This window comes from Vidua chalybeata, chromosome Z, assembly GCF_026979565.1.
Source record: "Vidua chalybeata isolate OUT-0048 chromosome Z, bVidCha1 merged haplotype, whole genome shotgun sequence".
Lineage (NCBI taxonomy): Eukaryota > Metazoa > Chordata > Aves > Passeriformes > Viduidae > Vidua > Vidua chalybeata.
In genome coordinates, this window is record NC_071570.1 from 35,457,228 (window position 1) to 35,472,437 (window position 15,210).

Below are 15,210 nucleotides of genomic sequence, written 5' to 3' on the forward strand. Positions count from 1 at the left end.
TAGCAGCTAATGTCCCCATCACTGGCATATTGTGCCACTACAAAGCTATGGGCTGCTCCCAACAAGGAACTTCAGGATATTAGGGGTAGAACAGCTCAACTGTTTTATCTATCTGAGCCTTGAATACACATCAGTCAGGTGCATAAAATATTACTTTTTGAATTTTAGATAGAAAATTTGAATAAAGTGGGGTATTAGTCATGTTCAGCCCTTCAGATTAAAATAATACAAAACCTGGCAATAAGGAAATAACACTGCTATAGTGCGTAATACATCTGGCTTTAAACTCTTGCCAGAATTATTCACTGCCATTAAAGATAAATTTTTAAAAAACTCAAAGAAAATAAGAGGTAAACAGATAATGAGAAAACAGATATTTTCATTGTCCTTACTGTCTTTTAATGTGCATTAATTGTAGAGGAAAGTACATCTTACTCTGTCTTTGCTGTGTAACACAATCTCTTTAATAAAGACGCCTTTGCTACACAGGCAGGCTTGCACCTTAAACTGGTGTAACAGAACTGAATATCGACCTGTGATCTTTCTTTGCCCTACTTCCTCCTGATTTTGCTTCTGTAGTCCTTCATGCAACCGTAGCAGCAACGAAAAAGAAACAGTGAACCTCTTCCTGTGACAAGGATCTCTCACCTTCAGTCACATATTAGCAACACATTAAGCAATGTTGCAGAACCTCTGCCAGCCTCAGGGCCACTGGGACAACTTAGCAGGGAAATGAAGGGCAAAACTCATTTGCACGTGTATTTTAAAAAACACACAGATTTGAATGAGAAAGAAAATGAAAGGGGAAAAAAACTTATTATGAAGAGCTCAGATGTATTCAGATCTGTAAATCCTCTGAGAAAGGACAGAATGCTAACAAGAAAGCTGACACCATTTGCCAAAAATCAACGTGTGTGCACACACTGGATATAGTTTGGAGTGGCTGCATATGCTGCAGGTTGGTTCATGCTAGATTATCGCATAAGATTAACAATGGCAAAGAGATGCTTTCTGTGTATTTCCTCTTCAGTAGCAAATATTTTATGCTTGAAGGACTACGAGACCTCTGGGAAGCAGAGGCAATAAAAAAGGTCTGTGATCCTTCAACTCCTTTCTTCCCAGATTTCACTGATACTGAACTTACAGAATTCCTTCTATTAGCCTGGCACGCTTTTTGCTGACAACAAAATGTTTCCCCCAGCCCCACTGTAATTTCTTAGAAGTTAATTGTTTATTTTACTTGACCTGACTTCCATCAAACTGGCCTGCAGGGTTTTGCTGTCTGTCACCCTGCCACTAGTCCTCCAGTCCCACTTGCCCTGGGAGTGGAGGAGAGCAGCCTTTTGGAAGTGCAGTCTCCCACGGCAGACTGCCAGGCTCTATCCCACAGACAGGAAAGCTCAACTGGGGCGGTTCTCTGTCCTGCTCTTAAAGCTCTGAAAAGGACCGTCACTACAGGTGGATGCCAGTGCACTAACGAAGGTGCGACAGAACAGCCTTTGGGCAAAGTGCACACACAAGAGTCTCCCACTCCTACCATTTCCATGGCTGTGCAGGGCACGGTCCATGGCTCACCCCTCCAGCTGTACTTACTGGTACACCCCCACAGCAGATTTCCCGGGCACTACAGGTCCTGTGTGTGGAGGGCACACCTCATCCACACTCTGCCTTTGGGGCTGGTGATCTGCACAACAGGCAAACCTGGTTTTCAAGCCTGACCCTTAAAGAAATCACAGACATACCCAAGGTGTCCAGTTCACACTAGTGAAACTCTACTATCAGGACTCCACTAACAGGACAAGTAATTCATCTGTGACTTATACTATTATAAATTAAATATACTATTATAAATTAAAGCAGAATCCAACCAAGGAAAAGATCAAACATTACAGAGAGTAAAAAGTCACAATCAAGCAGTCCTGTTACTGACCAAATACATGAAAAGAACACTGTCATGATCGCCAAAGTGAGTACTGTGAGTGAGCACCCTCAGTGTCCAAAGTGATAATTAAAACCACCATGTACCTAATGAACCATGCATTGTTACTGATCAAAATATCGAATTTCCTTTATTTAGGGGAACAGAATTTAAAAATAGTTACTGGAAAGAGACTCACAAAGGTCTACAGAGGCTGCTTGTTAAGCATAAGGAGTCTATAATATGAAGATTGAAAAACCACATAGGCAACATTGGGTTTATTTCCTTTATCACTCTATTTTACATTTTCTATCATGCTAAGAGCATGCAACTTCTACTGGTTTAAGCTAAAATTTACTCTTACACCTGTGCAGCATCTACAGTTAAAGATCTGAAATACACACCATTTACGAACATCTAAGTAAGTTTAGAATTACTTAGGTGCAACAGAAATCACAAAAACACCCCAGCTTAAAAGGACTTTTAAACCTAAATGAGCAAACAACTGAGGCAGCAGCTGCAATTATTTCAGTAGTGATTTCTGGGGGATTTTTTTTTTCCTAGCCACACAGCAACAAACACATCCATCCATTTTTCTGGTGAAACATCTGAAGAATTGAAACAAGTGTTTCAGAATCTTTATCTAGACTGAAAAGAACTAGGAGATGTGTGGTCTAGAACTGCTCCATACTCTTAACCTTTATGGCACATTTGTGTAACACCAAATGTTTCATGTCTGCTTCAACAATTCATGTCTGTATTCAACAATACAAACACAATCACCAGAAGTTTTTGTCAGGATAAATCAGTACGCACAGCACTTCTGGAAAACAACAGGCTGTAAGAAAGAAGGTGGAAAATGACAAGTTGGGAAAAAAATAGGAAGACAATTGCAAGGAGATTATGCTCCCCAGTGGCACAGACAAAATTAAACTAGCCAGAGTTGGTGTCAAACTTTCTCTAACTGCTGCAGACTGAGGTCATCATTATTGCCCAAGGGGATGCGTAGAGGTGGTGTTTTCTGTGGGATAAGGTCTTTCTTGTGCCAGAGGTATCCCGTGGGACCACCAACATTACAAACAAACTGGTCAGTACTTCACCAAACTCAGCTTAGCACTGAAAACAAAAAGAGACCACTGTGGTGTCTTGGCCTTTGCCTACAAGTTGCACCACATGCAAACCTGAGACCCAAATGCCACACTGCTGAGAACACTTGTTTGCTATGTGGGAGAACATCTCAAGTCCCTATCACTTCAGGCATCTCTGCACCATTTTGGTCCTCCTCACTTCAATACAAGCCATTCCTAAAAATCATACTTTGTATCTCACTTTATCAGCCTCGATGCACTTTGTCCTTACTTGTCACCTAAAATGCAAACACAAATAATGTGTAATTCCACTTTGGTATGAAACTAATCATGCATATACTAAACTTTTCCTTTTAGAAAGCAAAGCAGATAACATTTGTATTTCACTTTGCTCTATTTACACTTCCTTAACAAGAAGAATATAATTATAGACAGGTCCGCAATGCTGTAAATTGGCATGACTTCACCAAATTCCATGGCAATTTGTCAATTTAAATTAGCTGAGAATATGGTAATAATGTTACATCACAAAAAGTACAACAGAGAAGTTGTTGGGACAGAGAAGTTAACTTGGGACAAAATAAAGACAGGAATATGTTGTAAGCAGCAACAAGGACAAAATGTTCATTAATGCCAGCAATTTATGATGATCTGCTTAGTACTTATGTCAAAAGTTCTGCAACTTACACATACTGAGATATGCTGGAAATGTGCTTTAGTTGCCATACCGCACAAGACACATATGCCACCTTTCACAGTGGTCTTCCAGTCAAAGACTTAACTCACTGTGCTGCTGGCTGATCACGACTTTCTAACAGGTGAAATAAGTAAAGAATGTAGCCAGCTTTTCTTGACCCCAAATGGTGATAAATTTATGTGCTCCACAAAACCAATAGCTTTTGTAACTTTTATCCTGACTCATTTAACTACAACTCCTGTTCTCTTCATGGACAGCAAATGCCTAATCCTTAGCAGCCCCCTGGGAGGCCAGCATCTTCCACACATCCATGTCTGCCTTGAAGCCGGACAGAGCTAGATATAGAAGATATATATTTACCCAACATATCTCTTTGTGTTTGCTGCCCTTGGCAAAGGTCAGTTTTCTGCTGAACTGCAGAATGAATGTGTTTCTTCATGTCTTAAATAAAGGCATATATTTTAGCAAAATAATATTTTTTTAATATCTAATCATTGATAATTAAACATAGAAACAGCATAATAAGCAATTATTCATCACAAGAGGGACAATCCATAACAAGTAAATGTTTATGAGTGAGATGTAAATTCAGGTACAAAAAGAGCCTGGAGTCTCCCTGTACTTGCTTCTTCCTCATCTGTGATTCACAGGGAGAATGCAGTTCTTCTAATTCACTATATCTAGCTAAAACCAAAGAAGTATTAGAATCACTCATAACTCATAATTTAAAAATAGAATACCAAAATGAACAAATAAAATGCAACGGCTAAAACATGGAATTGTAAGTGATTACACATTTACACAGCAAAATATCCAATTTCACGATTCTTGTCACCCATTGAGAAAACAGTAGTCCTTCTTCAGCATGGGCCTACAAAATCCTAGTATTGAAATTTTATGCCAAGTCTGACAAGCTATCTTCTACAGAATAGTTAAAAGTCTTCACAGCAAAATAGTTCTTTAACATTATACTTTCTTAAAAGAGTATAATTTGTTATGTTCAGTTTTCAGCTGTAACTCTACTACAGGTACAACCATGTATGAAAGAGCTCATGTAATATTCATAAAACTGCATCAAAACAGTAAGCTATTTTATATAAGTCCATGTCTGTAACAGAAGGCTGTTGATAGTGCCCATAACTGCTGCACTATGGCATAAACCAAGTATGCCTTCCAGAAGTTTTTAATACCTGAATGCCACCTTTTTTTTTTGTCTGAAATACTGTAAAACTTTTTTTTTCCTATGTTTCCACTGTTTTGCAAAAATATATATTGAAATGATCAGATTTCACACCGTTTAAATATAGAAAAAATCAGAATGATCCTTTTAGTTTTTTTTCACCGAATTGTCTTTGAGAAGAAATCATCATTTCTTTTTCAACTAATGGGTTATACCTACAAAAATATCTTGAACCATTTTCAGACTCAGTTTAAGAATTGATACTGATTCTGACTGAATGACAGGTAAAGAAGCTTTTCATGTGGCCCAGCAGATTGCATTCTTAAAGGATGGCTCTGTGACAACCAGGTTTTCAGATGCTAAGGCTAGAAAAACAGATGAGGAGCATGAGTTTGAAAACTGGCCATCTGTCCATGACCTCAGTAACATCAGCAACCTGGTAAGCATGCATGAAACCGAGTCTTTTTCCCATGGATAGATTGCAGCTCCCCAACCATACACAAAAGTATTCAAAAAGGAGAAAACATCTGCAAAGATGACAGAAAACAGAACCCTAGTCTTCAAAATTTCCCCCACTCAGATGAAAAAAATCACTCAAATTGCTGTTCACTATGAGTAGTCAGCATGAAATCAAATATTCAGCAGTATCACTGTGCACACAAGTGAGTCTTACCACATCAGCAGAACTAGACTCAGAGCTGTATATCAGATAAGAAGTTGACTAACAACAGGTACTTTTATTACAATGAAATGCTTCCTAGTTTCAACACCTTTATCAACTCCAGACAGACAGAAAAGCATCCTAATTATTTTAATATTTTACTGTATGTATGTGTGAATATTCTAGGGTGAGAATTCCCTATCCATGATGTTTTCAGCATTAAGAACAAGCAAGAATGAATGATTATACACACACACAAAAAAAAAAAAAATGTAATTTGCTGAAAAGCTAATGACCTGAAATACTGTGTCTAATCCATAGCCTATTTTTTCTACTTGAAAGCGACCTGTGTCTGTCACAAACCTTACACCTTTTTGGGTAAAAACATGACAGCTTAATGGTGCAAAACAATGCTGTCTTCTAGCTTGGCTCTTAATGTGAAAAAATTCTTCTATAAAAGCTTAAAATGGAACACTTACTTAAAGCAACAAGATTTGAAGATAGCAACCTGCACAAGATGACATGCAGAATGCTACACAATCTGAAAGGAATTTATCTCTTAATTACATACTCCTTTCTACAAATGGTATGTGACCATTTTTTGCACTCTGTTTTGGCAAACAGTATATTTCATTATCCAGGTGATATGCTGTTGCCCTTTTTATTTCTGATCAGTGCCTTCAGGCTGGAAGAAAACATCTGAAGGGTTAGCTAGTTTCTTTTAGCTTCTTCTTTGCCCTTAATTCCTGGCTCCAGACAGGCTCCCACTGAGCATTACAGACCTCTCCCTTGGAGCAATTCAATTCCATACTAATTGCCAGGATATGCTACCATCTTCTGTGACAGACATGAGAAGACAAGGAAGGCTCACACAGATCTTCTGCCTTCAAGCAAGCTACAGAAAGGTGCTCAAAGCACTGGACCAAGGCTGTTTTCTGCCTGCTGCCTTGCATGAGCACATGCAAGACCATGGCTTACTTGGATGCCTTAGGAGTAGGGGAATACAATTTCTGATGTGAAACTCCCAGGAGAACTCTGACTTGTAAAAGAAACAACTGCCCCCATTCCTTACTCAAAGCTCTTTCTTGCTCTTCCTCTCATAGAAGTGGGATGGATGCTAACTTGTGTGAGCATGCAGAGGACTCTCAGGGGAAGGAGATGTTAATTCTGTACCTTTTTAGGGCTCTCTTCTTTCAGCAAGGCTTTCTAGCTCCTGCTACATGGGACAGTAAGTTTACCCTTATGAGTCAATTTTGTATCATTAAAAAGGAGCTCCTTTTCCTCAGATGAGGCAAATTCCATGAAATACCTGTAAAAATCTTCACCCTCCTGTAGCAAGGAGGACATAAATTGTCCTCTTCCACAGGATTTATTTAATGCCAAAACAGAATTATACATTGGACATTTTTTTAGATTTACTCACATTTCACCCCTTTCCTAGTTTTAATTTTAAGTGAACTCTCCCAACAAGTTTAAATTTATTTTCACTCTAGGTGCTGAAACTGTTTTGACTCAAGAATGGTTAGACTCTGACTCAAATGAGAATTCATGTTCTACACAGTAAGTAATCCATGGAAAAAAATATGCCAATAGGTATCTTCAAATCTTTATTTATGAGGAATGAAATATACGGGAAATTAGTAGAGACTAACAGGAAAAGGCAGAAATGGCATTAGCCCAAATATAGAGAAAAATGATCTAAATTAATTTTGGCAGAGTGAACTCTGCTTTCAAATTTATTTGTCTTACCACATTAACATTTTAGCAGTGACAGCCTACAGGTTTATTTTTAGGTACTAATATGTTAAAATATGTGATGAAAGTAGAGAAAGAAGTTACTGAAATTGTTTTCCTTAAAGACATTCAAGCTCTCCCCCCCAACTCTGTGCTGGAAAACTATTCATAAAACAGTGCATACATCTGTATGGCAAAAAAACCTGCAATAAAAATTGCAGGTTTTTAAAATGTCCTAAACATTAATAAAAGGACTGCTATGTGGTGTGGCAGCTTGACACTTCTGAAAATTAGACCATTAATTTAAATGCCTAAAAACACATTTTTCTCACTGAAAGGAAGAGGTTCACAATTTAAATTAGTTGCTCTTAGTATCGGTACAGTAGGCAGTTGAAAGAGGAGAGCAACTTGCTTCACCAGACCTGAACAGGATCTCCACAAGACCATGCTCTCCCTGAAGTATACATTTTTTACATGATGCAATGATGGGAACAGAGTTCATTTCAGACAGACTTCTTATTAGCAAGGTCAGGAGGAGCTGTCAGACACAAACCCAGCAAAATAAGGCAAGCTCAGTAACACCATGAGTAGAATGGTAGTGGCAATTTTGCTTTTCACAACCTTTTAGCATTGGATTTAATGATGCACTTTTACTTTTGTGTTCTACTAGATCTCTTTCTAGGATGAGTAATTTGTTAAATCACACCTACTGAACTTCTTGCAGTATTTACCAAAAAAACGTCTACAGGAATGTATGGATAGGTTTCATGTACATACTACACACAGACAGAAGTAGTATAATGTTAGAATGAAGGTACATTAACAGCAGCTTATAGAATGGAAAACACTTGTCTTAGAGAGAGATTTTGAAACTGAAGTTTTAGTAAAGCCTGACCCAAAACTGCTATTTTTAAGTACACAAGGCTGTATTCAACATTGCCTTATCTACAGAATCTTTAGTGAAAAAATTAAAATCACAATTATTGCCATGTTATAGCTAAACTAGATTCCCATCTCATACCACAGACTTCTCATTCATGGAAACAGTGTAGGAAATGGTGTAGTAACAGTAAAAAATGTTAAGTCATATTTGACAGGAAATTTTAAACTGAAAGATATAGAAATTTCCATGTATTTTGAAATAGCAATTAACAGATGGCTACGTAAAAGCGGTGTATATAATTTTCACCCCTCTCTTACTGTAAGAGTAGATTTTAGGAATGTAATTACCTACTTAATAACCTGAACACAAAGTTACACACAGCCATCAGCACCAGGAGATGAACTGTGCTTGCACCTACCCTTCCTAGGCTCTGCATAAAACTGATTACATCTAAACTAAAACCAGTCAGGGCAATGGATTCCATTAAAATCAAGTTCTCACCTTGGTAAGTCATACTTTCACGAACACTTTCATCTTATGTAAGCTACCACTGTTTCTAAAAGGAACAGTACAACCTTCCCCTTCCAATCCTTGCACAGCCTGTAAGCACACTGCCATGCAACAAAACTGACAGAGTCCAATCCAAAAGATGTTGATCTTAAACTACAGGATTTTGGAAATAAAGAAAACCAACCAAACAAATGTGTTTCATTTTGGTATTTTATGATGGACACAATTATATGTTTCAGTTTAAAAACCGTTTTTCAATTTTCGCTTTTTTCCTATATTTTACATAAATTGAACATCAATATTAAGATATGTATAATTTAACCCAAACATGTTTTTCTTTACAACTTTGTGTACCAAAGACTTCAGTGTTATCAGAGTTACACCAGAATTTCAAAATTCTTCACCAAATGGAATCTCTCATGTAGGCAGTTTTATAAATCCACAGAAGCAGCAATAGAGCATACCATAAAAGGGGAGAAAAAGATTATCTGCACCTATTTATTGTCAAGTGGTTTTAATACCTGGTGGACATAATGTGCTAGAACTTCAGATAGTGGTTTCATCTCTAGCTATAAAGTTACAAGCAATTTAGTCACTCTTTCAGTGGCACAGTTCCCTATCTGTGAAATGCTACACTACTACAGTAAAATGGAAAGTAACTCATTATTTTACGTGAGAGCATCTGGTACTACAATAACCTCCAGAATAAAATACAAAAAGCCAAATATTCAAAATGAAAACCACATAAGATAATAATAACTGTGATTATTTTAAGCAAAAATAAATAAATACTTCAGACCAAAATTTCCTTGCTTTTTCAGAACTGCCACTGTTACAATCACTGTGCTGAAGTACAGAAGGCAGAACAAAAGTCCACTGCATGAACAGGAGATGAGAACTTTGCTGGCAAAATTAAACTGTATGTTCAGGTGTTACCTAGTTGCAAAATGCTGCGGTATTAGATCTCATTATTAGTTCTCATGCACAACCTTATCATCATTGTCCTTCACTGCCAATGAGTTAAGAACATATTTGAATGAAGTATTTCAGGACTGATATGATGTCCTTGTTTAGCCTCAGGAGAAAAAAAAAAGAGCAGGGTGGGAAAAATATTAAAGAGAAAATATCTTTCTCCAGGACAACCAAGCACTGCTTCTATGTAAAGCATGTCAAATGACATATAAACTGAAAACAACTTCAGGGCAACATGTATTTTTATCTGAAAGATGACAGATCAGCATAACTATTCAGTCTGCTTGGTTTCTGGAGGAACAGTGTTTCATACAGGGACAGAAAAAGGAAACCAGAGATTCTTTTAAAATGGAGAGCTCCACGTGTTCACAATTTAATATCTGTTTTAGATCCTGCAAAAAAAAAAATACAAATTTTTAAATTTTCTTCTAGATGTAAAGGAGAGTAAATCTTGCACAGTCACACATCTCACTGAACACCTCTTTTTATAAGAAACCAACCTACTTATTGTTTTCTGACAATGAAAAAAAAAATTATAAAAAATCTGCCCTCTACTTAGTGCCCACATTAAGCACAAAGAAGTGCTCTTACTAATAAATTGCTAATTACAACCTTCCCGAAACAGGTCGCATCTCTGCAGTGACAAACAGATCTAATAATTTGGAAGCGTGAACACAACGCATTAAGGAATACAGTCTAAAATGATTGTCTGAACTGCTAGTAAGTTACTATGGGATTACAAGTTAACTCCACATAAGCAATAATAAATGTCCTCTGTATCAGGCTTATCTATTTGGATGGATCTGAAGCATGCTTATGTACTACTTCAATATTTCTGAAGTGCAGGAAGAGGCTATGAAATCAATCCAAGCAACAAGGAAAAAATCAGATAATGTCTGAGAAGCTGGACCCAAGAAAAAAAATCTCACAGAGATAAACTTAGCAGTCTGAAGAAAAAAAAACACAAATAAACCTTAGGTCCTCATAATAACTGAAATAATAGTGGTACACTGAGCCAAACATACTGTTAATCTAGCTCTGAGTTTATAAATTAAGATCACTGATAAACAAACATAATGGGCACTAGAGGCAACTACATTATGTTGAGGAAAACTGAAAGAGATATTTAACTTGCTAGTATCATCATTTGCCAAATAATCCTGCTTCTCAAACAAATTGCTTTCTTTCAAGAGCTTCTGCTCTTCCATGTAACCACTATGGCTAAACCAAGGCCATATTACACACTGACCTAAAAAAAGCATTTAAAGGAAACAAAGTGTGAAAAATTCTTAGTTCCAGGCATGGCTAATAATGAGCACTAAAGTACTGTAATTGTCCTTACACACCACTTCTACTCTTATTCATTGAGTAGAATGGTTTGAACACCCATTCAGCAAACATCCACTCCTCTGCCCATTACTCTAATGCTTGTGCTCCTGTGGACTGGAAAAACAAAAGTCATTGGGCTGAGTATCTGAAGAAACTGAACAGGGCCTATTGGCTGATGAGTCCATGACCATGATCTAAAGGAAGCTATATCCTTTCGGGACAGCTCCTGAGTGCAAAAATCAAAAAATGGTGTTTCCACTCAGGAAATGCACAGCTGCAGCACTGTCAGCAAGAAAAAACTCATACCCAAAAGCCAAAAAGAAGGTCCCAGGATGACCTTGTCCTCTCCTAAACTGTTACCATATATAAGTCACTGCTGTTGACCCTGTACTGGAGACTTGCCCAAATGCTGCAAACGTTGAACTACAGCTGCTGCTCCACAAGAACCTCCTCTAAGAAGAAACCACTCACACACCTTTGATGTAAGAAGCTGAAGTTTTGTTCTGAATAGCTTTCATTTTACACACTTCATATGTATGAGAGCTTACTGCCATAAGCCTGCCACTCAGTACACAATTGTACACTAGGAATACCACAGAACAACTTCCTAAATCACAATACAAACAAGGAGGGAACACAGAGAACACAAAACCCTTCTCTAAAAGGACGCTTTTTTAATGTGCTTAAAATGTGAAAGTGGAATTTGAGTGTGCTCTAAGTAACAACCCACTTCCACCAATTTCTGTAAGCACTAACGATTGTTTCTCAATTCTATTTGAATCATCAAGGTCCTGTTTTTCAGTCATCAATTTCCCAAGCAAATGCTGACCCCTGTTAAAATTCAAGGCTGGAGAAAGTAAGGCCCTCTTCCGTTTCTCATTAAGCAAGTGCCAACACTTTGTTTCAACATTGATAAACCAGTTTGTTTGCCATCAGTTATGTCCTTAGGCTTTTCACTTTATTCAGCTCAGAAAATGGAAACAATAGACAGGTTTAACTTCCTGTTTTCCTTGCTATGATATTTGGTTTAGAGAACAGTTCAAAGTAACTTTCAAATTCAATCATTTTAGTTAAATGATAAATGGTGTCTCTGTTAAATAGTTTTTACTATATTGATTCAAAGGAATCTACTCCACAGCAGGTACTGTAAAAAAAGCACACCTTTATTGATGCCAAGAGAACATGCAGGAGTTAGCATCTCCATATGCATGTCTGATTGTGGTTCATTTTACACAGGCTTTTATACTTGTACAATTCTGGCATCTGCTCTTTTTTGTTTCCTTATCTGAAAGGTACAGTTTTAAGGGCTGGGATCTTACGTAACTTGTGGTTTCATTATCTTAGGGCTACAAACATGGTAGATAGCTCCTATCATATTCATCACATTTATCCAACTGGTACTATGCTTTGCTATAACTGTGATTTATTGATTATGTTCTTCTCTTTTCTATCTATTAAAACAAAACTTAAGATTTTGCATTCTTCTTGCCTTTCATGACAGTTAACATACTTCCCCCTCCTTATCACCTTAGCCCACCAGGTCTAGGCCCTGCTTGCAAAAGTGATTACAGTTAAACACAGCAGTCACACCTTTAAGGTTTTGTGAATTCATACCTATGCTAAGGTGCTTATGTCACATGAGGCCTGTGTTTCAGTATCAACCCTTTCAAAACTGTCTTAAAACCACACCAAAACAAAGCATGTATTAAAAAAAATGAAGGCAAAAGTATACTATGAGGAACCCAAAAATATATTGGTTCTCAGCTACTGGGTGAAATATTCTACTTCACTGAAAATGACAGAAGTTGTCCTTTCCTTTAGTAGAAAGTGGTAGGGTAGTGAGGTGGGAAAACATTTTTCTGAGCAACCCTGGAGCCTGGGGACCATCTGGGAGTCTGGTCCTACAGCCAGATCCCAAAGTATGCACAGAGGGAGCATTGATGGCTGTAGGAGTGCTGCCTCCAGCAGGTTCACTTGCAAAGAATATGAAAGAATACAGTACTTTAATGTGATGTACCCTGCAAAAGAAAAATAACTGACAAAGATACCAGAGAAACTGAATTATTAAAAAAAAAAAAAAAAAAAGGAATAAAAAATTAACGCAAAACTTCTTACTACATCAAAATTTAAAAATCTAGCTAAAAGAGACCAACTTACCATTTACTTTTAGCACATTATTAAGTAAATGATAACTAACAATCCAGGAAAGAAAAATGCGTTCAAGTTTCTACATATATTTCCTTTTGAAAACTGACAAGCACAACAAATGCTGAAATACATTTTGAAAATGTGTGCAAGTACAATCCAATTTATAACCACAAACTTGGATCCACTTAAAAATAATATTTAAACATTCAATACAACACTTTTTTAGCCTTCTAGGTTATACTGACATTTCATTTAATGTCTCAGGAATTTAATCTGGTCAATGGTAGACAGCCTTGCATCTGCCATGGGACCAGATATGGCTCTCATGAATTGAAGTAAAATGCTGATGTGAAATTTGGCCTATTTGTTATTACAATCATTTTTCCCAACTTTCCCCAGCTTTTTAACATGAATTAACTTTACAGCATACATTGATGCCTTTGCAATGTTTCTGTTAGGTTTACATATGGCAGGAATTCTACCTCTACATAAAAAAAACAAAGACATAAAGCTTCACAGAGCAGGACTCTGAGGAACGAGCCTCTGACGACTAGGATCACCTTTCTCATCACCTCCCTCCAGACCTCTTCCTTAGTTTACGCTTGCAGGTAGGCTGATGATTTAATCACCCTTGCAAAAGATAAGGAAACAAAAAAACCTGGCACGTTATTGAACCACTGTATTTTACTGCCACCAGGAAACGGAGTCATTACTGTAAAAAAAAAGTACCTTTTGGAGCCTCCAATATAGGTGAAGGTAAAGGTGGAGTCTGAGTACCTGAAATCTGAAAGACAAAGAGCTGCTTTATTACAGCTTGTCTTGATTTTGGTTGAAGTAGCCGAGATTTTACGGAGCAGCATTCAACTCCCGACACGGGGGCGGTGGAAAGGGAGTCGGGGTGAGCCAGAGGAAATGCAGCATCGCCCCCCCAGCCCCTCGCAACAAGTGGCCGGTGCTATGGCAACGGGAGGGAATTCCATTGTCACACACGGCAACAGGCAGCGGACAGCCGGGCTCCTGCGACGGCTTATCGCGACCGGACCGCCGGGGCGACGCGAATCCCCAGGGGCGGCGGGGGCTGCTGGCACGGACAGGGCCCCGTTTGCGGCTGGGTGTGCCACCGGCCTGGGGCCGGGGATCGGGGCAGGCGCCGAGGGCGGCCGCCCGGGAACAGCCGCGTAGCGAAACCCGCCGAGCCGCGCTCGGCCACGGGCTGCGCCCGGCACGGGCCCGCACCCAACGCTCCCGGCGCTGCGCGGCCAACCCTACGCTCCCCGGCTCGGGATGCCGCCCCCGCTACACCCCGCCCGCCCCTTTCCCGGCCGGCGCCCGGTATCCTCTGCCCTCATATGCCCTCGGAAGGAGAGGAGGAAGACGGGATCTGAGAGCGGCCCCGCGGCCGGGAACGGCGGCGAAGGGCACGGGCACGGCGGGAGCGGGGCGGGTGCGGCGGCGGCGACGGGAGCCTCCGCGCCGCCAACCTGGCTCCCAGGAACAAACTCACCTGCAAACAGGCAGTCCTTCTCCGCCTTGCACTTTTGGATCACAACGTCAATATCCTTCTGAATCCTCTCTTGTCTTGAACACATCCCCATGAAATAAATCCCAGGGGAAAAAAAATAGCAGCCTTTATTTCCACCCCCCCCCCCCACCCCCCCCCCGCTGCCAGGCTTTTTTTAAGATTCAGCCCGAAAGAAAGAGCCCGGGGCTGACGAGCAGGAGCCTTCCCGGCGGTCCGGTGAGATTCGTTCGGCCGGTTGGAGGACGTTGGAGGCAGGCGGCGGGAGCCGACGTCGTTTGCCCAGATACGCCCGCCCAGATGTGCCGCCGCTGCCGGCGAATGGCAATTTCCTCACAACGGATCCAGCGGAGGGTGGCGGCGGCGACACGGGATCCCCCCACCCCCCCACGACCTCTGGGTTTTTTGGGGTTGGTTGGCTGGTTTGGTCTTTTTTTGGAGGCTAGAGAACAAGAAAAAAAAAAGGAAAAAAAAAAAAAAAAAAAAAAGGGGGCGGGGGGCCAAGCCGACCCGGCCGCTGCCGCTCACATCCCTGCCCTTCCCGCCAGCAGCGGCGACCGCCGCGCAGCAG

At 39.7% G+C, this 15,210-nt stretch overlaps 1 protein-coding gene across 2 annotated transcripts in view; it reads right to left on the reverse strand.

The window, feature by feature from the left end:
• Positions 1-14,753, reverse strand: part of PARP8 (poly(ADP-ribose) polymerase family member 8) — a 118,288-nt gene extending 103,535 nt beyond the window's left edge. For both annotated transcript variants that reach the window (XM_053931791.1, XM_053931790.1), the window contains exons 1-2: positions 14,625-14,753; positions 13,850-13,904 (exon numbers count right to left, since the gene is read on the reverse strand). In XM_053931791.1, coding sequence (XP_053787766.1) covers positions 13,850-13,904; positions 14,625-14,715 — 146 coding nt within the window. In that variant the 5' untranslated portion in view covers positions 14,716-14,753. The remainder of the gene's footprint in view (positions 1-13,849; positions 13,905-14,624) is intronic.
• Positions 14,754-15,210: the final 457 nt, after the last annotated feature.